This window comes from Pinus tabuliformis, chromosome 6 (assembly GCF_031772625.1).
Source record: "Pinus tabuliformis cultivar Carrire ecotype Pingquan chromosome 6, CPIR1, whole genome shotgun sequence".
NCBI lineage: Eukaryota > Viridiplantae > Streptophyta > Pinopsida > Pinales > Pinaceae > Pinus > Pinus tabuliformis.
Genome location: NC_142292.1, coordinates 2,005,650,748 through 2,005,675,591, shown reverse-complemented (window position 1 = coordinate 2,005,675,591; position 24,844 = coordinate 2,005,650,748). Strand labels below are relative to the sequence as shown.

General features: G+C 41.1%; 1 protein-coding gene across 2 annotated transcripts in view; it reads right to left on the bottom strand.

The window, feature by feature from the left end:
* Positions 1-670: 670 nt before the first annotated feature.
* The window catches only part of LOC149267292 (large ribosomal subunit protein bL19cz-like), a 74,262-nt gene continuing 50,088 nt past the window's right edge, over positions 671-24,844 (bottom strand). For both annotated transcript variants that reach the window (XM_089398451.1, XM_089398445.1), the window contains one exon: positions 671-1,106. In XM_089398451.1, coding sequence (XP_089254577.1) covers positions 998-1,106 — 109 coding nt within the window. In that variant the 3' untranslated portion in view covers positions 671-997. The remainder of the gene's footprint in view (positions 1,107-24,844) is intronic.

The following is a 24,844-nucleotide window of genomic DNA, read 5'->3' as shown; positions in this document are numbered from 1 at the left end:
ATCTTTTCATGAGGATAAAGATTTATTTTGCGTGTATTTGTTTCTGAAATACCTCATGGAATGAGGCCCTTGAAGACAGAACATAACAAACGTTCTCAGTAGCAAAATAATACACAACTTAAAATTTTTGGATTGATTGTTGATTTTGTGTTTACTTACCCTGAAACTCAAACTCTTAATTCTTGGATTTGTTCTTGATTTTGTTTTTACTTACATAAAATTCTTGGATTGTTTCTTTATTTGTTTTTACTTACCCTGGGACTCTCTGTTTACAATATTGCGCTAGACATGTAGATCAAAAAAAATGAATAAATCTACACGGAGAGAATAATGAACAAGGAATTCCCGTATAGCCTACATATATAACTTGGAAGTCTAAATAGCTATGAATTGCCAGAGTCAAAGATGTATTTGCTAACTTCGTCATTTAGGTTTTACCACTCAGTTTGAATCCGACACACAATAGGGAAGGTCTTCTCTATATCCTTCGTTTAGGATATTGTTGCACACTTTTTGTCGAGAACATGTCTTGGTATTAGACATAAAATGTGTACAATGAACAGACATAAGAACAAGGAGCAGAAGAAGTATGTACAAATATCAAAGAGAAAAAAGAAATCAAAACCTCTTCCTCAGCTTCTAAAACGGAAGGATTTTTATTCCACGTTCATAACTAATAAGGAAAAATATCTTGTCATTCATCAAACAGAGAGTGCCATACAAAATAAGATGTAAAGAAATTCATGTAATTTGTTGGTCACTTGTATGGGTTTGATTCAAAACATAAAATAAAATAAAATAAAATTTAAAAAAATCAACTTCAAACAATGATGTCCCAAAAAAATTTATTACATATGGTGGCCAACATTTGCAATGCCCACATTTGCTACCTTCCTTTTACATATATTGGACTGCAATGGTCAATCATCGAATTACCTACATAAGCAACTAGCATTCATAACAATGAATGGAGTCAGATTTTGAAGTCCTAGAATCATTATTTGAAGGTTGAAAACCTCGGGAGTTTTTCTCTTAGGTAATACAGTCTTGCTCTCCGAACTTTCCTGTGTTTCACAACCTTAATTTCTTTAAGGTTTGGCGAGTATCTGAAACAAACCAGAAAAAAAAAATACAGCCATGACCTTAAGAATAAGCCAGTTGAAAACAAACGCAATCAATTTCCTACATCTAGGTCTCGAATTGAAAATCACTGCCACATTAAAGATACCACTAGGTACTATAGAAAATAAAGACACTTAACAAAAATTCATGAATCAAAACTATTACTTGAATGAAAAAATAATTATAAACCATCCAATAAAAATAGTTGCATAATCAATTCAAACAGATAGCATCAAAGAAAGTATTTAGAAAACAAACGTATATTGATTAAGATTCAAATCATACCAATGTCAGAAATTTAACTTTGTTGGGGAAAAAATAATCCTGTTTGCAATTCTACATTTTCCCTCTTCTATTTTATTGTTTACTTTTCTTTCTTCATCTTCTAATTTATCTTCTTTCATTTTATTGTTCAACAAAATCGACAAAGGTAATAACATTCATGAGAATGGAATTCCTGATGATATTGGCCATAACGAACATTTTGTTCTCTGTGATAAATTCAAACACTTTACTTTGTTGGACTATTTTGTGGAGCTAGATCCCACCCAAGACCATCATAAATCCCTGGGTAAAGGAAGTCTGGGAGCCTTACAATTGGCACAGTTCAGCCACCCATAACCTGACAGAGAGTTATTCCTTGTTCTCTTTTTAAGAGAAAACCCACTGTGCTGAGTCCTCACATTCTCGCTCAGGGCCCTTGGTTATGCTGAAACAGTGGTGATGTTGTCTCCCTGGGAGGAAGATTTCTCTGCAAAACAAACCACTCAACTGTCCTTCCCTGTTTAGGTTAAGCTTTTTGGGCTTCCAAGTAATTTTGGGAGTTCCTGGTGCAGATTTCTGCTCCTGTCGGGGGTTTCATCTGTCACAAACTAATTAGGCCTTTTAACCCTAGACCACAATGTCAAGTATGCATTAGGGTTAACCTAGGAAAGGACCTGAAGGAGATTGTCTACATCCAGGTTGGGGGCAAAGTTTGGAGTCAACATGTCATGTACATCAAACTACCCAATGCTTGTTTTAGATGTCGACATCCCAACCATTGCATCAAGGACTTTCTACTTATGGTCAAAGTTGATACTCCCCTTGTTCATCATTTTTCGGTATATCAGAGTCAAGATGACAACGCCTTGGCCAATGACAGATTGGTCCTCAAAGTCATCCTAGCAACCCAAGTAAAGCCAAACACCTGAAGTGTAGGAGGCTAAACCGACTAACGGTCCTGGGCCTGCACTTTCCAAACATGTGATGACAGGTAACGAGCCTGTCAGTTTCTTCCTATGTCAATCATCAGAGTGGTAGCTGGAGGGCCATGTTTCCTCTTTCAGTGTTGCACTTGTAGGCCAAAAGAGCCATGAAGGAGTATCTCAGGTATCCTCAGCAACAAAACTAGATGATTTTGTACTTCCCTTCAATGAAGAATGCTTCTGGTATCATACACCAGTCAGAGGGGCAAGAATATATGGATGTCCAGCCCCTTTGTTAAGCATGAAAGTTGTCTCTTGAATGTAAGAGCTCTAACAAATTTGTGCAAGAGAGCTTCATTCGTTTCCTTAGTGTAATCACCTCCCTTGCTATCTTGTGCATGAATGAGGTTAAAACTTAAAATCACTGTTTTTTTGTCATTAACAGCAATGTGCTTCATCTAACCAGATACTACTGATTATGTTACTAATCATGAAAAGGAAAGAGGTGGTATTGGAATTATGGTGGTGCCAATTCTTTAATCTACAGCCATTGCTTCAGACCAAGAATACACAAACACTGGTTTGGATATTGTTGAACTTGGATGGCCACATTCTAGGGTTGGCCAACATCTACATGCCAAAAGATCGAGAGACACAGTTGTGGTTTGGACAAGGCTGGTCGATATCATGCTTGTAGCCCATTGGCTCATCTGTGGTGATTTCAACATGGTTGATGCAGTGGAAGATAAGCAAGGCCTGCTTCATGTGCAGATTACTAAACGGGGCAGACTAGCCTAGAGAGGATTTAAGGCCAGATTACGCATGTCTGACCCCAACAAGTACAGAACGAATCACACTTTTGAGCTATGGTTTACCTAGAATAACCTAAGATCAAGAAATAGTACTGAAGCAGCCTAATAGAGCCGTGCTCTTGGAACATAACACATTTTCCTTTAATTGCAGTGGTGCCAAATCTGTTTAAGTGATTAGGGAGGCAACTTTGCTAGATCATCAAGAAATCTCCTTTGCTATTTTGTGGGGTGCAAACAAGATGCACATCCAGAAGTCCCATTTTATTCTCAATGTCTCTCCCACTTTCATCATCCCAACTTTGTGAATGCCATTCAAACTAATTGAAACCCATGCCTAGGTTGAGACTCGGCATGGATATGGTAGGAAGATTGTTGCAATCAGGAGGATGTGACATAAAGCAATCGTTGATGAACTTGAGGAAGCTAACAAAAAGCTCCAAACTGTTAAGGTTCACAATAAATAGCAAGAGAATTGATAGAAACCAACTCAAACCCAAATTCTGCAATAAAGAGAAACATAAAGCAGCAATGAGCAATAGTTGGTTTAATGATCAAACTTCTCAGCTGACTGCATCCTGAGGGATCCATTAACCTAGACAAATGGCATTAGACAAATATGCGGCATGCCCCTCTGGATTTTACTCTCATACCTGGGTACCTAATTCCACTCCTTAGTGGAAACCTGTGTGATTAACTTCCAAAGTTTCATGGTTATGGTATTTCAACTAACACCTTAGTGATTTTGATAAATTTGTTAACCATTTCAATGCTATACATGAAGAAGTGTTGATGAAGTTGTTTCTAATGACCCCACAGCGTGATATCTGGGTATGGTATATGTGTTTCCCTATAGGTAATATTGATTCATTACATATTTTCTAGAAGATTTTGGAAACCATTGGGAAGACCCTAATAAGGGTGAATTTTCCGAAGATTGTTCTAAAACTACAATATCCTCTGATTCTACGGAGGATTCAGTGTGAAGTGATAATTATGATGATTAGGAAGATGATTTTAGTATGCTTTTTCTTCCAAATTGTTTCTAACGACCCTGGAGCATGATGTCAGGGTACAGTAGAAGTGTTTCCCTGTAGGTAATATTGATTCATTACATGTTTTCTAGCAAGATTGCAGAGACTATTGGGAAGACCCTAATGAGGGTGATGATTTTTCTGTAAAACTACAAAATTCCTCTGATTCTACAGAGGATTCAGTGTGAAGTGATAATTCTGATGATTAGGATGATGATTTTCATATGCTTTTTTTTCCCTCAGATTAAAAAAGAATCAAATGAAGATCTTTGGAATGAAGGAATTAATGAGGCTCCTAAATTACTAAAGATACGCCTCTTTCCTTTGATTGTATATCTCATAGAATGCAAAGTTTAGAAACTAAAATACTGACTTTCCTCAGATTTTGTTTTGATTTAAAGCTGAAATATCTTTACAGTGTGAAAGACAACCTTTCCAACAAAAAAGAGATGATTGTTCCAGCAATGAGGAGCCGATAATCGCAGTTGCTATTTCTGAACATCAGGGGAACTTTTTTACTTTGGTGATGATTTCAAAATCTGATTTTATTTCCACACTTGGTTTCGAGTCTAATCCTTGACAAAATACAAGTTTTCATTTTGATTCCATTGAGCTTTGGATGGAAGATGTATTGGAAAGGTTACTGTTACCCACCAAAAAGTGGGTAACCCAAGGGAGAAAACTTTTCTCCTCCTTGGACAGCTAGCCAGCCAGCAGCCCTATTGATCTGCACAAGACATGATGCCAGGATCCTCCACTTCTCTCTCCCATCTGGCATTCCTTGAATGAAGGTGTGTCATCCATTGGCAGGTACTTTAACCATTTTGTAATCATGTGTTTTCACTTAATATTTCGGGCATACTAATATGAATCAAGGGGTGATCTGAATAAATTAACCGATCTCGACTGTATTCTTGTTCCATCACTTCACCTGGGAGGTTGGTCTTTGACTCTAGTCTAGTGGGACCTCCTCTGAGGCCTTAGGGTTTTAGGAAGGACAAGACTGCGGAGGCTTCGATTGAAGTAGTGTGTCCATGATATCCCATACTTACCAATTTCCATCTTTCCCATTATTTCATCTCTTTTTTTCAAGTTGGTGGTCATTGGTCATGGGGATCGGCACCCCTTCATTCTCATCCTTCATTCTGGGCCGAAAAAATTTTCCCTAGAGGTTGACGCAGCTAAAAGAAAGTTATAAGCGTAAGAAAGCCACAAAAAAATAAAAACATAAAAAGCAAAAGATTGGGGGGGCATTTGATTAGCGCGGAGGCAAAAACCTAGCATGAACTCTATCACCCTCATTGGCCATCACCTAGTTCCTCGAGCACTGATGCTCCATCTATAAAAGGAACCTTTTTATTGTCCCAACCTTAATGAGTGATAAATTGACTTGTCATTAAGGGGTATTAAATGCTAAATCTCACAAAGCACACTTGGGCTCCTGAGCTATGCACTCAAATCAAAGCAAATCATAAAGAAGTAAAAGGCACACCAAAAGTGGTGGAAAAAGTAGGCCGAGAAAAGGGGTAACTCATGCCTCCACGATTGCTCCTTCCTTACATCTATACATTCAGGATATTGGACCACCATTAGCTGGTCACTTGGCTATGGCACCCTACCCGAAGTCATTCCCAATCCGTTGCCACCATTTCCACACACATGTAGAAATTCCACGAAATTCTGATCTGCTAATATGAGTAATCTGAAATAAAATTTCTTCTCACATAAATACATAATTTCTCTACTAGATGCAGAGGAATAGGAACAGAAATAAAAGCACAATTACACAATTCAACAACACAGAATTGTCTAGGGAACCTAACTAGTAAAACGCTCTACTTGTTATTGAGAATTCTATTGAAGAAGGTTGAACAATGGATCTTTTACAATACAATAAAGTTTCATTGGAGAAAAAACATGTTCTCTCTGTTTACACTAAAAAACACCCTTGCTAGCACCTTGATCCATGCTTCCTAACCCAACTCATCCTTCTTGAAACTCCCACAAGCCTCACCTAGGCTCATTCTCTTTCTCTCACAAGCTCCACGCACAAACTCGTGCTTCCTATTGCTTGGTCTCACCAACTCATGCTCACTAAAACATTGATTAAACTTGTGCCTTCGTTCCTCCTTTTAAAGACAATTTGAATGGTTAAAATTAGTGAGTTATATATTAGATAAGTCGAACTGGTGGTTCACAAGTTAACAAAGGCTCACCACTAGTGTTTACTCGTCCTTCCTAAATTTTAGGAGGCTAATTCAAACTCTTCGTCCTATTCCCAATACAACTCACACTAGAAGACAAATAACTTGGCCTTTTATTTGAACACATTGGTTAATAACTCGTCTTGGACTCCTAATTTTTAGGAGCTCAAGCATGCCAAAGAAGAAACTCGTCCTGGCTCCTATGATTAAGGCACAAATCTGTGAAAATTCTATCACTGCAATAACTGATTTATTTTACCTACTTATTTGCCAATAAGTTATTTATGAAAAACCTTTCAATAAACATTAAAATAAATTATGTTGCAGATATCACACCAAAATACAGAAACAAACACATGCAAAAGAATCAACACATCAAGATAGATATTTTGGACTAATGTCCCCGGAAAAACCCAATGCGGGAAAACCGGTGCAACAAAGGAGGATTTTATTATTCAGCAATTCTTCAGTACAACTGGGTGCCAAACTGGCTTACCCAACAGAGAACAAATTCTCCAGCACTTCAACTGATCTCAGCGTCAGGCTTACTGGCCTCTACGTAGCTCCCAGAGCTATTGCGTCAGCTCTGGGCCTCTCTGCGTCACACACACATGCCTTCCACTGACTGCGCAGTGTGCTACCTCTGTGTCTGCCTGAGAGGCTCTGCGTCTGCCTCTACAACCTTTGCGTTGATCTTCTGGTGTTGTTCCCAACTCTCTGTTCCATACCCGCTACCTCCTGCGGCTCTTCAGACCACTAGTTTGAATTTCTCAGCTAACCCCGCTCCAAAAATTGAACTGACTGGTCTCCCTCGATGTGTTCTCCAACTGACTCTCAAGCCTCTTCTTACACTTTTCCTGTTGGTCCTTCAACAGCCAAGATTAAATCTCTAATCAACGGCTAAGATTGGATTTGACTTTATCCATGCCTTTTGGAACCTTCTAACCCAGTTGTATATTAATACCCGTTAATATTTTATTTTGCCTAAGTTTAGACTTAGGAACTCCATTAAAAATATTAATTATTTTAATATCTCTTAAACGGGTTAGAATCTGCCCAAACCATTTCTGGGTCTTGGAGATCTCATGTGCTTTAGCCTCTCCACCAAATTTCATGGCTAGAGCACATCCGATGCTACCCCAAATCAACACACCCTCTTAGCGAGGATTATGCTCTAGTAATATTCTATATTGAACATTACTCTGACTATATGGCACCGGTACCTGTGTTGATGCTAGGCCTCCCTACCCAACATCTTTTGCATTGTTGCATCGTCTGTACTGCTGCCTATGGCTCTGCCTCTGCCACTGCTGCATCCGTACGGCAACTCCCTATGCATCCTTGTTGTTGCTAGTCCTTTCTCTTAACATTGCAACTCCCTCTGCATCCGTACTGCTATTAGTCCTTCCCAACACTGCATCTGCACTACAATCTCTTCTCGTCATGTTTCATCGTGCTACTGCTAACTGCTACTGCACTGCAACATCACCCCATTTCTGCTACTCAAATGGATTCTTTATCATCCCCATCTTTTCCCTGAAATAATCAAACTTTGTTCTTCCAAGGGCCTTGGTGAAGATGTCTGCCACCTGTTCTCCTGTAGGAGTGTAGCTCAACTGTACAGCGCCTTGTTGGACACAGTCTCTGACAAAGTGACACTGGATATCAATATGCTTTGACCGATCGTGAAACACCGGATTCTCAAAGACCTTGATGCAACTTCGATTATTGCACATGATCTTGGTCGCCTCCATATTTCTTCTAAATAGGTTCACAAGCAGTTTTCTAAGCCATATGACCTCACACGAAGTTGTGCTTGCAGCAATATATTCTGCCTCTGCTGAGCTCAGAGCCATGGATTTTTGTTTCTTACTGCACCAGGAGGTCATTCTTGATCCAATGTTGAAACAGTACCCAGAGGTACTTTTCAATCCACTGAACTTCCAGCCCAATCTGCATCAGTAAATCCACTCAATCTGATATCCTTACTCCTGGTGTACAAGAGTCCATAATCCACAGTTCCCTATAAATACCTGAGAACATGTTTGGCTGCTACCCAGTGCGCCCTCTTCGGCTCCACCATGAACTGACTGAGGGTGTCGACAACGTAGCAAATGTCTGGCCTAGTATTGACCAGATACATTAGGGACCCTATGAGTTTCATGTATAAGGTGGGATAAACATCCTTGTCTTCTGATGCATCAATCTTCTTCCAGTTGGTGATCATCGGAGTAGCTATGGGTCTACAGTCCTCCATCCTGAATCTCTTCAAGATTTTTGTACCATATCTCCCTTGCCCAAGGAAGATCTCCCCCTTTTGCTGCCAAACTTCCAACCCCAGGAAATAATGCATTCGTCCCAAATCCTTCATGTCGAATTTCGTGGCTAGATTCTTCTTGCAGTCCCCAATGAGCCTGGATGATCCTGTCAAGAAGAGATCATCCACATACAATACTAAGATTAAAGGCTCATTCTCTACAACCAGATAGTAGAGATTTGGATCTTCGTCACTCTTGACAAATCCCATCTTCTGCAAGTAGCCATCAATTCGACCATACCATGCTCTAGGTGCCTGTTTCAACCCATACAAGGCTTTCTTCAATCTGCATACATGAGACTTCTTCTCATGTGTCTCAAAGCCCTCTGGTTGTTCAATGTATACCTCTACTTCTATCATCCCATTCAAAAATGACGTTTTGACATCCATCTGATGAATCTCCCACCCCATCTGTGCTGCAAGAGATATCACGGTTCTAATAGATGTATACCTGGCTACCGAGGCGAAGATTTCTTCGTAGTCAATTCCTTCCTTCTGAGCATACCCCTTAGCCACAAACCTGGCTTTGTATTTCTCAACATTGTCGTCTGCAGCGTATTTAATCTTGTAGATCCATCTCGAACCTACCACTGATCTGTCTTGAGGCCTTGGCACTACCTCCCAAACATTGTTCACCATTATGGAGTTGTACTCCTCTACCATCGCATCCAGCCAAACCTGATGTTGAGCTGCCTCCTGAAAATTGGCAGGCTCCACATCTTGAGCTACTAATGCTTGATATCTATCTGGTTGTTTTCGCTCCCTCTTATTGTTCCTTGGTGCACTGATGAAGTCCTCTACATCTCGCAGAATTTGACGAAGTTCCCTGCTTGTTCTTCCTTTTCCAGCAGGTGCTTCTGTTGGCCCCTCCTCATCCTGTGATTCTTCCTAATCCGAGGAAGAATTCTTTACTTCCGTTGGTTGAAGAGGTTTGACCAACGACTCCACTTTTGACTGCTCTTTGGAAGGCATTTCTCGAGATTTTCTGAAAGCCCTGTCCTCCATGAACTTCACGTCTCGTCGAACTACTACCTTCGTGCTCCCTGGAAGATAGATTCTATATGCCTTAACGTTCTCTGCAGTTTGATCCAGCGTCTTCCTCTTTTCCTTGGGTATGCGGCAATATGCTAAGCTCCCAAATGTCCTGAAATCACTGACTTCAAGCGTCTCCCCTGTGAAGACTTTATCTCGAGTAATCTTGCCCAATGCCCGATGAGGAGTTCTATTCTGAACATAGAATGTTGTGTTGCATGCTTCTGCCCGTAGGAATTTTGGCATATCCTGATCATAAATCATGGCCCTAGTTGCTTCTACAATAGTCCTGTTCTTTCTTTCTGCTACTCCATTCTGCTCCAGATTGCAAGGAGTTGTCCACTCTCTTATGATGCCCTCCTTAGTGCAAAAATCAATGAAGTCCTTATCGACACACTCTCCACCATTATCTAAGCGCAAAAAAATTATTTTATTCCCAGACAGATTCTCCACCAGAGCCTTGAACTCTTTGAATCGACAGAAAACCTCATCCTTGGTTTTCAGAAAATAAATCCAAGTTTTCCTTGAGTGGTCATCAGTGAAGGTGAGGAAGTACTCGACACCACTAGGAGCTTTAGTGGACATAGGTCTGCAAATATTTGAGTGTATCAATCCTAGTACATTCTTAGCCCTATTTTTACTTCTGGGAAATGTTGCCTTAGCATACTTTCCCAGAGTACATCATCTCGTTTCGTACTAAGATCTGGAACTCCTGTCAGTGTTTTTGAGAATCCTCAGAGCCCCATGGTGCAAATGTCCCATTTTTCTGTGCCATAGTTCGTTCAAATCGTTGTCTTTGTGACTGCCTATTAGTGCCATCGGTGATTCTAGTTGTAATATGTACAGCATGTTACTTTTGGATCCCGATTTGCACCTTTTTTTTCCAACTTGGGTGTTTGATGTATACTTTCTCCTTGATGAAGAAAACGTCATAGCCTTTGCCTTGAAGTTGCGACACGGAAAGTAAGTTCATCCCCAATCCTAGTACATGCAGCACATTGGTAGCACGGAACCGCTCTCCCGTTTCTGTTTGAAAAACTATGGTACCCCTCCCTACTGGAGTACACTTTGCCTTGTTCCCCATGGTGATCTGAAAGTTCATCCTCTCCTCCTGATAATCTGAGAAACATTCCCGGATTCCCGTCATATGCCAAGAGGCTCCACTGTCTATATACCATACCTCTGATGATGCAGAGCTAGTCACACAAGCCACTTCTTCTTCCAACCTGGAAGCCAACATAGAGAAATCGAAGTTACTGTCTCTTGTGCAATTTTCTGAAAATCTGTGTGAGTCTCCTGATGTAGATGCCTCTGCATCATGGTCTCGACTCATAATTGATTTTCCCTTCCTGTCTCTAATTACTCGCTCTGATACCATGTGAAAATTCTATCACTGCAACAATTGATTTATTTTACCTACTTATTTGCTAATAAGTTATTTAAGAAAAACCCTTCAGTAAACATTAAAATAAATTTTGTTTCAGAGATCACAACATAATATAGAAATGAACACATGCACAAGAATCAACATATCAACACAGATATTTTGGACTAATGTCCCTGGAAAAACCCAATGCGGGAAAACCGGTGCAGCAGAGGAGGATTTTATTATTCAGCAATTCTTCAGTACAATTGGGTGCCAAACTAGCTTACCCAACAAAGAACAAATTCTCCATCACTTCTCCTAATCTCAACGTCAAGCTTACTGGCCTCTACGCAACTCCCAGAGCTACTGCGTCAGCTCCTACCTCTCTGCGTCAACCCTAGGCCTCTATGCGTCACACGCGCAGGCCTTCCAATGACTGCGCAGTCTGCTACCTCTGCGTCTGCCTGAGAGGCTCTGTGTCTGCCTCTCCAACCTCTGTACTGATCTTCTGGTGTTGTTCCTAACTCTCTGTTCTGTACCCGCTACCTCCTACTGCTCTCCAGACCACTAGTTTGAATTTCTCAGCTAACCCCGCTCCAGAAATCAAACTGACTGGTCTCCCTCAGTGTGTTCTCCAACTAACCCTCAAGCCTCTTCTTATACTTTTCCTGTTGGTCCTTCAACGGCCGATATTAAATCTCTAATCAACGGCTAAGATTAGATTTGGCTTGATCCATGACTTTTGGAACCTTCTAACCCAGTTTTATATTAATACCCATTAATATTTTATTTTTCCTAAGTTTAGACTTAGGAACTCCATTAAAAATATTAATTATTTTAATATCTCCCAAACCGGTTAGAATCTGCCCAAACCATTTCTGGGGCTTGGGGATCTCATGTGCTTTAGCCTCTCCACCAAATTTCATGGCTAGAGCACATCTGATGCTACCCCAAATCAACAAAATCAAGGAACCCTTTTCCAGCTAATATTTTCAACAACACACGTATGGATTGATGGGCTAACTTGGGACCTGTTACTTCCCCCTAGGGGCTGGAAACACCTAATAGGGTTATCCATCTAACCATCCCTAACATAAGGAGGTAACACTTTTACGAGACTCAGTCTAGTTAGATATTTGAAGGTGTTATTGTGTGAAATATTATTGTGCCCCCAGCATTAAGTATGGTCCATTATGATGTATCCATGGTTATTGTAGCTAATGATTTTCACTTGACCTTGAAAGGTTTTGTCAGGTGGTTCTCATCATAGTAGCAAGATGATTGCCCCACTTTCTCCCATGAAGATTGGTGTTGAAAATGTTGATGATGTGCCTAATGGACCCAGGGTGCCCCCAAGCTAGCCTTGACATTGTTGATGAGCATCCCCTGTTTCGGAGCCAAGATGATGATCATCCTTGTGATGACAGGGAAGGGCTTACACATCACTAAGGAGCCCCAACACTCGAGTTAGAGAATGCCATGTCACTCTCTTACTCTTTTGAGGGTGATGAGCACCATGGAGATGACATGTTGGCATAGAGGCACTTCGGAGACATGCCTGTGATCTAGGAGCTACATCTTCAAGTATGGATAACTCATTAAGCCCATATGACACTTATTTTTGGCATTTAGATTTCATTTGGAGGATGACGTCATGCTTGAGGAAGGTTTTTCCCACACTTGTGGGCATTTATGGCCTTTTTTTTTATGTTTTTGAGCTATGAGGTTGGATTGTAGCCTCTTTCTTGTGGAACACTTAAAGTAAACTTGTCAATAAGGCTTCTTTAGTTCTAATATTTTAAAAATGAGTGGGATAGGTCTCATATAAATAGAGCCTCCCCTTATTTCATTTGTTCATCATCACACATCGAATTATTTTCCTCTCCAAGAAAGTGGGAGCTAGTCTTTTTTACTACTATGGGCAAATGTGTGTTGGAAGAATTGTCATTGATGTCAAAGGGTGAATGGGCCAGCATTTGTTCAATGATTTGTGTGCACAAATCAAGTGAACTTGGGTACAAAGACCCTCTAGATTGTGAAATTTTCAATCTATCACAACAACTGGAAATTATTTTACTAATTGTTAATTTATTTAACAATTTATTTGCAGTTTGCTACAGCAAATACCAAATAATTCACACTATGATTTTCACAAACAAACACTGCGAAAGAAAAATAGCTAGCGCACACATAAAAATATGACACCGTACTTTTTGGACAAGTTTCCCCGAAAAAACCCAACTTGGGAAAACTGGTGCAACAGCTGAGGGTTTTATTATTATGCAGCAGTGAAATTCTGAGTACAATCTAAATGCACAAACTGGCAATCCACTACAGGAGAAACTGGCCAAAAAAAATTAGTGAGACAAATTTTGTCTCACCCAACACTAATCCAACTCTGACACTGGCTCTGAATGGGCTCCACGAAACCCTTGCGTCAAACCTGCGCAGGCACTAGAACGCTCTGCCTAGAGCTGCAACTGATCAAAACATTTACCCAATCCAGCCTCTAAGAATGACTCACCGGCACCTTTTGAAAATCTTCCCGGCCTCCAGCAACTGAATCGACCCTCTGTCTAGCCAAATCAAACTCTACCTCTGAAGCTTCAGCATTGCCTCTGCGCAGCCTCACTGAGGATACTCGGCCCTCCTGTAGCTAACTCTCCGGATCTGGAAAATCTTTCCGCCAGACTCACTATCCCTGCCCCTCATTATCTCTACTTCCTTCTCTGGCTTTCTAGCAACTGTTGTCGCTCTCTGGAAATCGAACTACCAAGGAAATCAAACTCCACAAGTGTGTTCTCCATCTGCCCATTGACTTCTTCTTATAATCCTCTGTTGGAGCACCAATGGCCAAGATTAAAACTTAATCAAGGGCCCCGATTAATTCCCTGTCGATCCATGTGAGTTTCTAGAGAATTATCACCTTATCTCAATTAATATTGATTAATTAACCATATTCCCTAAGTTTAGACTTAGGAAATATTTAAAAAAACAGCTAATAATCTAATTGAGCCATCTCTAGGTAGAATTTCCATAAACGATTTCTGGGTTTTGGAGATCTCATGCGTTTCAGCCTTTCCACAAAGTTTCAAGACTAAAACACTTTCGATGCTACAAAAACTAACACTCCCTCTTAGCAAGGATTGTGTTCTAGTGTTGCACACCCTGTCACAACACTCTGTCTCTGTGTCATCTCCTGCCACGCTGTTAATGTCTGGCTACTGCTACCCACCAACTACTGAGCGACTTTGATGTTGCATTTGTGTTGTTGTTGACACTGCTATACTGCTGCCAACTCTACATCTGCACTGCAACTCCCTCTCATCTGTTGTTGCCGCAACAACTACTGCAACTAAGAAGCATCCAAAATACTGAATCAATTGTGTTCAGTATGATGCATCTATCTCCTGAGTCTTGACTACTACTAGCCTCTGCACTCTCACTGAAGAATCTGCGTTGTTGCTAACTCTGCACTGAGCCACCTGCTCTGCTGTCAACACTGCACTATGCTCCTCAACATCCGACTTCTACTAGTCTGCAACTATCACTTTGGTACTGACTACATCAACTGCCACTGATCCATCTAGCTACTAAATACTGTGGGCGAGGTAGCCAGGTAATGATCCTATGAGGTGGACTCCTCAAGGATCATGCCCACTCTTTGTAGCTCTCTAGGACTACAACACCAAATCACCCCACCTCATCCTAGAGGTATATCTGCGAACATAGAAAAATCTTCCTCTAGTCTAGAGGAAACCTTGTCTATTTCCGCGGATGTTGCATGTTGGTCCTGCTTCTCCTGCTTGTCCTTCTTCCTGAGGGGACATTGGGTACTATAGTGACCGAACTCACCACACCTGAAGCACTTGACCTTTGACAGATCCTTCTTCTTCTTCTTCTTCTTCTTCTTCTTCTTCTTCTGCTCCCCCTGTCCCTAACTGGGACCCTCCGATGCCAGGGCCACATTCTCCTCCTCCTTCACACTCTTCGATCCGCTACTAGTGCTACCATTGATGGAGCTCTTAAGCAAAGCTCGCCTCATTTCCTCCTGCTGCAAAGTAGACCACATCCTGTTCCATCTAATAGCGTGTCTCTGCCCAATATACTTTAGACGGAGACTTGTCAATCCTCTGAGACACTGTTCAGTGCCAACCGTACTAGCTCTGATGGTTGAGGTGCTACCCCAACTGCTGCAAACTGATCTCAGAACTCCTGAATCCCGGTGAGGAAGGGATTTATGCCTTCCCCCTTCTGCATCCTGATGCATCTCAGTTTTTCTTCCATGAACATCTTCCTCTGCTCGGAAGTACCTTGATATAGCGTAGAGAGAGCTACCCACAAGTCCCTAGAAGTTCCTTTGCCTGCCACATGTGAGACTATATGATCTCAAACTCCATCCAAGATCAATCGCTTCGCCCTTGCCATCTCCTTCCTGTATTCTTTGAGCTGATCCACATCCTGGGGAACTGCCACCACATTATCTATGTAGGCTTTCAGGCCATATTCATCTAGAAGGAAGGACATCCTAGCCTTCCAGATGACATAGTTGGAAGCTCCATCCAACCTATCCTGATCTCTAAGCCCTGTTGTGGCCATATTTGAATCTGATCTAGAAACTCCCTCTTCCTTTGCTCGGCTGCTGCTCTACTACTCACACTCCATCCTGGAATGCGCAGATCTGCTAACTGCTACCTCCCACTGTGTGTGCAATTTATCTTCCATCCGATGTTGATTCTACTACTACAAAACCCTCTGCGTCCAACCAAGGAATTTGCTTTGTGAAAATTTGAGCTGCTACTACTCCCCTTTGACTGCTAGAATCACCATCCCGGCAACTCAACTTTGCTGCCAACCTACAACTGAAAATCGAATTTATGCCCTAGCAATTCGATCTGTCTATCAATGAACTACGCATCCTCTAGGAATTTCAGCCTGTTGCTCCCTTTGAACAGCGAAATTCTCTCCTCCACTTCTGAGTTTCCCCGCTAATCACTCACACTTTGATACCATGTGAAGTTTTCAATCTATCACAGCAACTAGAAATTATTTTCCTAATTGTTAATTTATTTGCAGTTTGCTACGGCAAATACCAAATAATTCACACTATAATTTTCACAAACAAATACTGTGGAAGAAAAATAGCACTGGAATCTGAGAAAATCTAGCGCACACATATAAAAATATGACACTGTTATTTTTGGACAAATGTCCTCGGAAAAAACCCAACTTGGGAAAACCAGTGCAGCAATTGAGGGTTTTATTATTTGTAGCAGTGAAATTCTGAGTACAATCTGGATGCACAAACTGGCAATCCATTACAAGAGAAATTGGCCACAAAAAATTAGTGAGACAAATTTTGACTCACCCGACACTGATCCAGCTCTGAAACTGGCTCTAAATGGGCTCCACGAAACCCCTGTGTCAACCTCTATGTCAAACCTGCGAAGGCACTAGAACGCTCTGCCTGCAACTGCAATTGATCAAGTCGCCTGCCCAATCCAGCCTCTGAGAATGACTCGTTGGCACCTTCCAGAAATCTTCCCAGCCTCCATCAATTGAATCGACCCTCTGTCTGGCGAAATCAAACTCCACCTCTAAAGCTTCTTCTGCGCAGCCTCATTGAGGAAACTCAACCCTCCTGTAGCTGACTCTCCAGATCTGGAAAAATTTTCCTCTGGACTCACTATCCCTGCCCCTCACTGTCTCTGCTTCCTTCTCTGGCTTTCCAACAACTGTTGTTGCTCTCTAGAAATCGAACTCCACAAGTGTGTTCACCATCTACCCATCGACTTCTTCTTATAATCCTTTGTTGGAGCACCAACGACCAAGATTAAAACTTAATCAAGGGCCCAGATTAATTCCCTGTCGATCCATGTAAGTTTCTAGAGAATGCTCACCTTATTTCAATTAATACTGATTAATTAACCATATTCCATAAGTTTAATCTTAGGAAATATTTAAAAAATCAGCTAATAATCTAATTGAGTCATCTCTAGATGGAATTTTCAGAAACGATTTATGGGTTTTGGAGATCTCATGTGTTTTAACCTCTCCACAAAGTTTCGAGACTAGCACACTTCCAATGCTACAAAAACTAACATAGATTAGTAGCCCTTGTCATGCCATTTCATTTGATAGGTGGCACACTTTGTGGGTCCTCCTGGTTGGAGAGGTATTCAAGTTTGAAGTTTGATGCCACAAATGAATGTGTTTAGCACTGGCTTCTGCCCCACAAAGTTTTGGCCTTAATATCTTCCCTAGAAGGAGGTCAAAAATTGTAATTCAAATTGTCATAAGTCCATATGTCCAAGACTGCTTTGAAAGGAGCTTAATGAAAGAGAAAAAAATAAAAATTGGGTGGCCTATGCCTCCTGCGCCAAGTCAGCCCTAATTCCTTCAAGTTGGCTCCTAATTAGACGTGGCTTTCAAATAAGAAAAATATTATTTTGGTCAGGTCAGCCCTAAAAAAGGGCACCCTTCAATGTGTATATATATGCCCTAGTCATGGCATCTAAAAGGCAGAACAAGAAGCATTGAATCATCACAGATCTTCTACTCTTCTACACAGGTTAAGCCCTAAAGACATATCTGAAGAAAGTCAAGATCATCTGGAGCAAGCTTGGAGTATTGGACATTGCTGTGAAAGGTTTGAAACTTCCTCAAGACAATTCTGGTAAGATTTTCAAGCTTATTTCATCTTCTATTTGAAGCATTGCTGGCAGAATTTCGTGTTTCCATTTGAAGGCAAGTTTTCAGCCCTGTTTAGGGCAAGTTCCTGAGGCCCAATTCGGGTTACCTGAGGCCCAAATTCGGACCTGTACCTGAGGAAAACTTCGGCCTTTACTAAGGCCTAAACAGTAACCCTTCTAAGGCACTTGTTTCGACCCTCCTGAGGCACATTCAGAGGTCTTTTCTAAGGTCATTTTTTGTCATTGATTCAAGCTCTCCTAAGGCAAGAATGCAAGCTGACTTGTAGGGAATACTTGTGGCAATTCAAATCATTGTTTCAAATCAGATCTGAGGCATTAAGTTTGAGGAAGATTTGAACCTGCAAGAAGGATAAATTCGCTGGATTGATCCAAGTTTCTGTGGTAAATCACAAGCATGTTCTGAGGCCTTATCAGGCCTTCTGAGGCACCTTATTTCGGCCCTGTGACAGAGCTAAATCTGAAGTCAACCCTGAGGTTATAGACTTTGATGCCATAGTGTGGAGCGGACCTTGTCTTGAAGCAGCCCTCTAACGAAGTTCTGGAGCATAGTTTTAAGCAAACCTTGAAGAACTTGTGAGGCAAATCAAAGGCAGAGTAAGGGCACCTGTATTAATGATCTGAGGTATGCATTTTTATTGTTGAACTATCTACAGTATGAGTTAATACAGCATGCAAGTTGGACATGACAGAGGGGCAGTAATGAAGTTGTAAATAACCAAGGTTTGAAATTTGAATGTTGTTGTAATTGGGTCATTGTCCCTGGTATGGAAACCCGAGAAATGTTTATTTTGTCTTTTATTCTATAGGGTGGCAGGCTGGTGCTAGGGAAGGAAGTTGTAGCTTTCTTCAGGAGATTGTCGCCTCCTTGCAATGGATGTTGGTAAACCAAGGGTTGTAGCTCCTTCTAATAGTGGTTGGTAATTATCTTGGGGTTGTAGCCCTTCCAATTATAGTTGGTAAACCAAAAGTTCTAGCTTCCCTTGTAATATAAATATATTGTTCATATATATCTTGTGTTCCTTTGATGTGATGTTATTGGTCAATGGTTTTGATACTAAATTGTAAGAAAAAAAGTGAAACACAGATTCACCCCCCCCAAGTATTTCCAACAATATGATCTTTATTGATGTGAATTTCTTGTGGATGTGATTTTTGCGTGGAGACATTGTTCTAGGATTGAAAGAAGCACCTTTTGTGGAGGATTTTTTAAGTTTATTGTCTTATTATTGATATTTTGCATGGTTAATGTTTAAAGTAGGGTTTCTATTGTGCCATGACTACATGCTTCCTCATTGCTGATATTTTGCTTTGTTATTGCCTGTAAATTGTTCTCTCAAAGGCCTGTAGAGAAGCTCTTAATGTGCAAATCCTATATTAATTTCTTCCCTCAGAAGAGTGATAACTAGGGTTTTAGGAGTGGATGCCCTAGGCATTACCCCTTACTACATCAATTTCCTTCCCCTGAATTTTGCCCTAAAGGCTCCACTGAACCCTAGTTGAATAAGGCATTGATCTAAAGCGTGTTGATCGTCCATAAAATTAGCTAAAAATCATCTGTTTCTTCTCTCTCCCAAATGGCCAGGGCAGCCGTTAGGGTTTCTAGGGTAAGTTTATGCATATAAGTGTGATTTCAGTGGATGTTTGTGGCTCAAAGTTTAGGAATTGCATCTATAAATTATCTAAAGGCAAAATCTAGCATATTGCATGGTCTATACCACCTAAATAGGGCTAACATCACTCTCTTTACTGTTGCTTATGCATACCTAACAGCCATAAATATTTCTTAGTCTAAACCTGGCCTCTATTGAAAGATCTTGCTCCTTCGTTGTTGAAAATCATTTTAATATCTTTTCTTTGGGCTGCTACATGACATTGAATGCCCCATCATTGCATATTTTACAAGCTCTAACATATAGCAGCCTACTTGTTGGTCTAAGTGTAGAGTATTTGAACTATTTTATAGAATACATGGGTCATCTTAGCCCTTGTCAATGCTCTACCCAACAATAGACCTTTTACTCATCACCTTGGACCCTAGTATTAGAGTATCTTTATAGGGAGAAACCTCCCTTGTGGTTTAAATCCACTAAAGAGCAAGTGAAAGATTGTTGAGGTGATAGTGGCAACCCTTTCTCTTGTTGCCATAAGGTTAGGCCCTGCCCAATGAGGCTTTGCACCGGGCTTGCTAGCTTTCATGTGAACAATCGCCTACAAGAAGTCTTGGGTTCTTTGCTTTTTAGTGAGTTGTCCACAAACCGATTTTGAATTGGAACCAACAACATTATTAGTTATTCCAAATTTAACAATGAAGCACATAAAGAAATTTCTTTAAGTCAAATATTTAATTTGTCAACATCAACAAAGCTCATGTCGACACTTCCCCTTTCGGAGTTATTTTAAGAGTGTTTACACCATGCCTAAGGGTGTTTCATGTAATCTATGGTGCATGGTTTATGGATGACCATTGGTTGTAACATTATGGAATTAACACATTGGAGTTGGCTTGCTCATAGATTGCTAGACCTTGTCGTGATGTTTGTGTGGCATTCTTCCTTGGAGCATTTGAATGTTTGGAGTTGGGTAACATTCTTCATGATGGCCACATGGAGGTTGGTTGCTTGCTTGGGAGGTGGAGTGTTCGGCAACTTGGAGAAGAGCATTAGGCCTCCGATGGCATGGGCACACTTGTTTGCTTACATGGAGGCATGTACTTGACTTGAGGATGCTTGGGTTGAGACACTAATAATGTAGGTGGTGTAGACTCAAGGAGCAAATGGCTTAAAAGTGTTGGAGCATCATGAGGCCTTTGGAGGAAAAGTGTTGGATACATCCCATGAAGCACTCCTACCTTGGAAAGGATGTCTTCACCATGGATCTTGACATTTGGAGTGGAAACACTCAACATGTGGACCTACGTTTTGGCTAGCTAGGTTTTCTTGTAGTGGACTAAGTCCAGTTTATATTGTTAGCCTCCCTTATCCCTCATATAAATAGAGGAAGGAGAGAGTTCATCCATTCATTCATTGACACACTTGTTTTAGAGATGTGAGAGGTGGAGCACACTACTCTCTCTCTCTCTCTCTCTCTCTCTCTCTCTCTCTTGTGTACTCTTCATTGTGTTATCATTCTTTTTCATGGAACACTAGGGTTCTTGGAGGAAACTCAAGGTAAGTTCTAGGGTTAAATTTCCATCCTAAGGAGGCAAAGCATTACAGTTTGTGATAAACCCTACGGAGGTAAAGATAGCATTATATATTATAGTTCCTATGAGAAAAGAAGACTGAGGTTTGTGGCATTTGGAACCCTAGTGCTTTTGTTACACTTGTTGAGGAAAAGAAGAGAAGGAAGTGTCTTGCATGTGCCAAGGAGGACTTGCCAGTGTAGAAGTTAGCTTGGTAAAAATCCTTGGTGGAGTGACCGACATTGCGTAGGAGTGATTCTTAGCTAACAGTGGTTGGTGGATGAGGAGTGATTCTTAGCTAAGAGCAAATGGCAGTGGAGGTTTTCCTATGGTTTTTCTAGCTAACCAAATATTGTGCACTAAAGAATTTGATTTCAACTTCTATTAACTTCATGACCGAGTAGATTTCAGCCCTTGTTGTTCATGCTGATTTGAAATAACATATAGCTGAACTGGTTAAGTGATTTAACATGTAACCGTAAGATAATGAAGCAGATTTGTTGCTATTATAATCTATTGTAATTAAAATTTTCAGATCTGCTATATGCTTGGACCCTTAAGGGTTGTAAATTGTTGGTATTGAAGTACACTTGTATGGTATTTATTATCTTGGGCTACAGGGTGATTTGGGTTGAAGTAAAGAGAAGTATTTACGGTTGTCATTGAATATTCCCAGGTATCCTGCAGGAGCCTAATGCATTACATTGAATAAGCACATGCAAGCCAAATTGAGGCAAGTGAAGTATATATGGAAACCATGTCGTATTGTTTAAACTGTAGAGGATCCAGTTGGTCACTTAAGAGTGTGCCTTGTGAAGCATGCTAGGGAGAGGCTACTGAAATCCATTTGCATCAAGGTATTGGACAACGACAAAATTCTTCGGTTTTAATCAAAACCCCATGCTATAGGGTGGAGACCACCTTGGCCCAATAGTGAACCTTGTTACCGCTCAAACTAGCGGGGATCCTAAAAGGGGAGCCTTGAAAGGCTACAACTAGGCTAAGGGCAACAAATGGAGCAATAGCCCACTGTCACCTCGGCTAAGGCTCCCTGCTCTTTACGGAGTTTCACTGATGGGAGGAGACCCATTATGATGAGAATCACTAAATAGATAGACCAATGACAGGGTGAGGGGTGATCCTAGAAGCCTATTCCCAAGAGAGGCTCAAATATGTGGCTTGTTTGCTTTGGAGGCAAGGTTTAAAGCTCTCAAGGAAGGGCTTAAGGAAAATTTCAAGGGTTAGGTTTAGGGTATGTATCTTATAATGGAGGTTCCTAGGCCTTGAAATTCTTGTGAAAGCATGGATTCCCAGTGATCCTTAAAGAATTATCCTTGCTAATGTATGGGACCACACGGGGCCAAGTGGACCCGAGGGGTAGGGTTTGGCAGCAACCAAAGATATGCTTGACCTATTCCAGAAGGGGAAAGGGACCAAAAGAAGAATTTTTAATGCAAGACAATGTGAGGGTCCCAGTGAGGCTTCTAGCCTAAGGAAACCAAGGGCAAGATTCAACTCGAGGCTAGGGCTTGAGATATCTCAAAATACCACCGTCAGAATTTCTTCAAAATTGGAGGGCACCTAGGAGACACACCAGTGTAGTAGGGGCCAAGAGATCGAACTTTTTTTATGGGTGGTTTGCAAAATAAATGATGCCCTAAGAGACCTAATGGGCTAGGCCTAGAAGAAGGAGAGGAAGTTGGATGAGAAAGGTTTAAGATGATCACCTTTGGGTGGACCAGTGCCTAATCCTTTGGGGAGAAATGGAGTTGAGTAGAATTATGACTATGGACCTTCGAATTTTCTAGGTCAAGGAGGCCTCAAAGACAACTTTGCTTGGCACTAGGGCAGCAACAAAAGCGACGTCAAAGACTTTATACTTCGTTTTGTAAGATAATTGGCTTATCAAGATAAATTTCAGTAATGAAACATCCCTAGGAACATTCATTCATTATACATGGCCCATACATGAAGCATTCACTATCCAAAAACAAAATTTCCACAACTTTGCATAAGAGATGCAGCAAATAAGACCTAGTATAGCGAAATCCCAGCAACAATGTATGTGAAAAATTAGAAAGAAAGGATAGCTTTAAAATGTACTCACATGTATAAGAATATATCCAACCATCCAAAAACTTGCCATCAAGAAGCTCCAAGACATATGAAAATTATCCAAACATCAAAATTCATTCCATGCTCCAAAAATTCGTCCTCCAAGAAGGATAGCAAAAATCTCTAAAGAGATACAAGTTCCAAATCCAAGTGATGATGCTAAAATGAATCCTCATCACTTCTATTTATACACTTCTAATGAGTTCAATTTAGCCAATTAGGCCTACATTAGCCCCTAAAATAAAATAATGTGCAAAATAACTAACTTTTGGTGACAAGCCCACCAAACAAGCTCATAAAGCAAAAGAGTAAACCTCTTAAGGGGCCCAATGATCTATAATACATGTCGTTTGGCCTTCTAATAATCTTGATGAAGTCCATAAGAGCCATAATGATGAATAGAACTCCCAAAAGTAGTGGAAAAGGGGTTGGCCCCTTGTTCTCCAAATAATAAACCTATGATGCTCCTAATGGGTGTGGGGGTACACAAGTAACCTCATGGGTCTCCAAGTAGATCGAAGATGCATGTAGACCATCTGTAAGGGTTCAAATGATAATGTAAGTGATACCACATCAGCGTACAAGTCTTGGGTCATCTACCAAGTGCATGATACAACTGTGGGGTCAGTTGGGCATGGTGAACCAGGTGCATCTTCCTCTTCCAACAGATGAAACTCAACCAATATCTGAACATCTTTGGGGATCCATGGAATGTTTTCTACTGTTGTGGAGGCCCATGGCTCTCTACACACACCCTACATGTGCCAATGTAGCCCTCTAAAGGGTTAGGACCCTGTACAACGAAACCAAACCCAAAATAGAGACCATCTATAATCCTGTATAAGATCCGATGTGTCCCCTTGCCTTCCAGTACACCAAGTCATTAAAAGAAATCGAGTTAAAGAGCTTACAAACCATGGACAACAAGTGGGCACTTCATAATGGCATGTGTTAATGTCTCCAAGCTCCAAGGGGGTTTAACCAAGTCCGCTATTAAGTGGTTTCTACTTTTAAAGGGGATGATACGTCCAAGGTACATCTTTCAAATGGTAGTGGCATGTGATAAAGTGATGGTACGAAGTAGGGGATGGAGGGGGCAATCCTGATTCCTGGGTCACATGCCAAGGTTCAAGGGTAGCTAATAAAGGGGAAGCCCACACTTGGGCATATAATGTATAAGAGGGACCAATCGTGGTACATGAGTCACCTCAGCCTTGATTTTTCCACCCTTCTTCATTTGCCTTTTGCCTTTTATGATTTTTCTTTGGTTTAACTACTGAGGGCTCAAGGAGTAAGAGCATGATATGTAAGGTATAGCAGTGGATACCCCCTTTGAGGTGGGGCAGTTAATTGCCCACTAGGGGTTGGGACAATCATGGGTTCCTGAATGATAAAAGAGGCTCATCTAGGACCTATAGGAACCAGGGTGATGGCCATGAGAATGGGGTAGAGCTCATGTATTGGCTTTTTCCCATGCGCTAAATGTGTGTCCTGGCTATCTTTTGCATTTTGCAGTACATTTTCTTGTTGAATGTGGCCAATTAAGCTTTTACTTTTCTTTTGAGCTGCATCAACCTCTAGGGCATCATTCCAGACCCGACCCAAGGCTTGGGCAAGGGGAATGGGAGGCTAACCCTATGTGGATCCAGTGGAGGAATGTGGACCCAGGTGGGAGGAATGACGGATGGGGTTATAATGAGCGGAAGGGGAGTGATATATGTGGATGAAGGAGAGGAACCACACATCCAAAATCAGGGTTTCCCA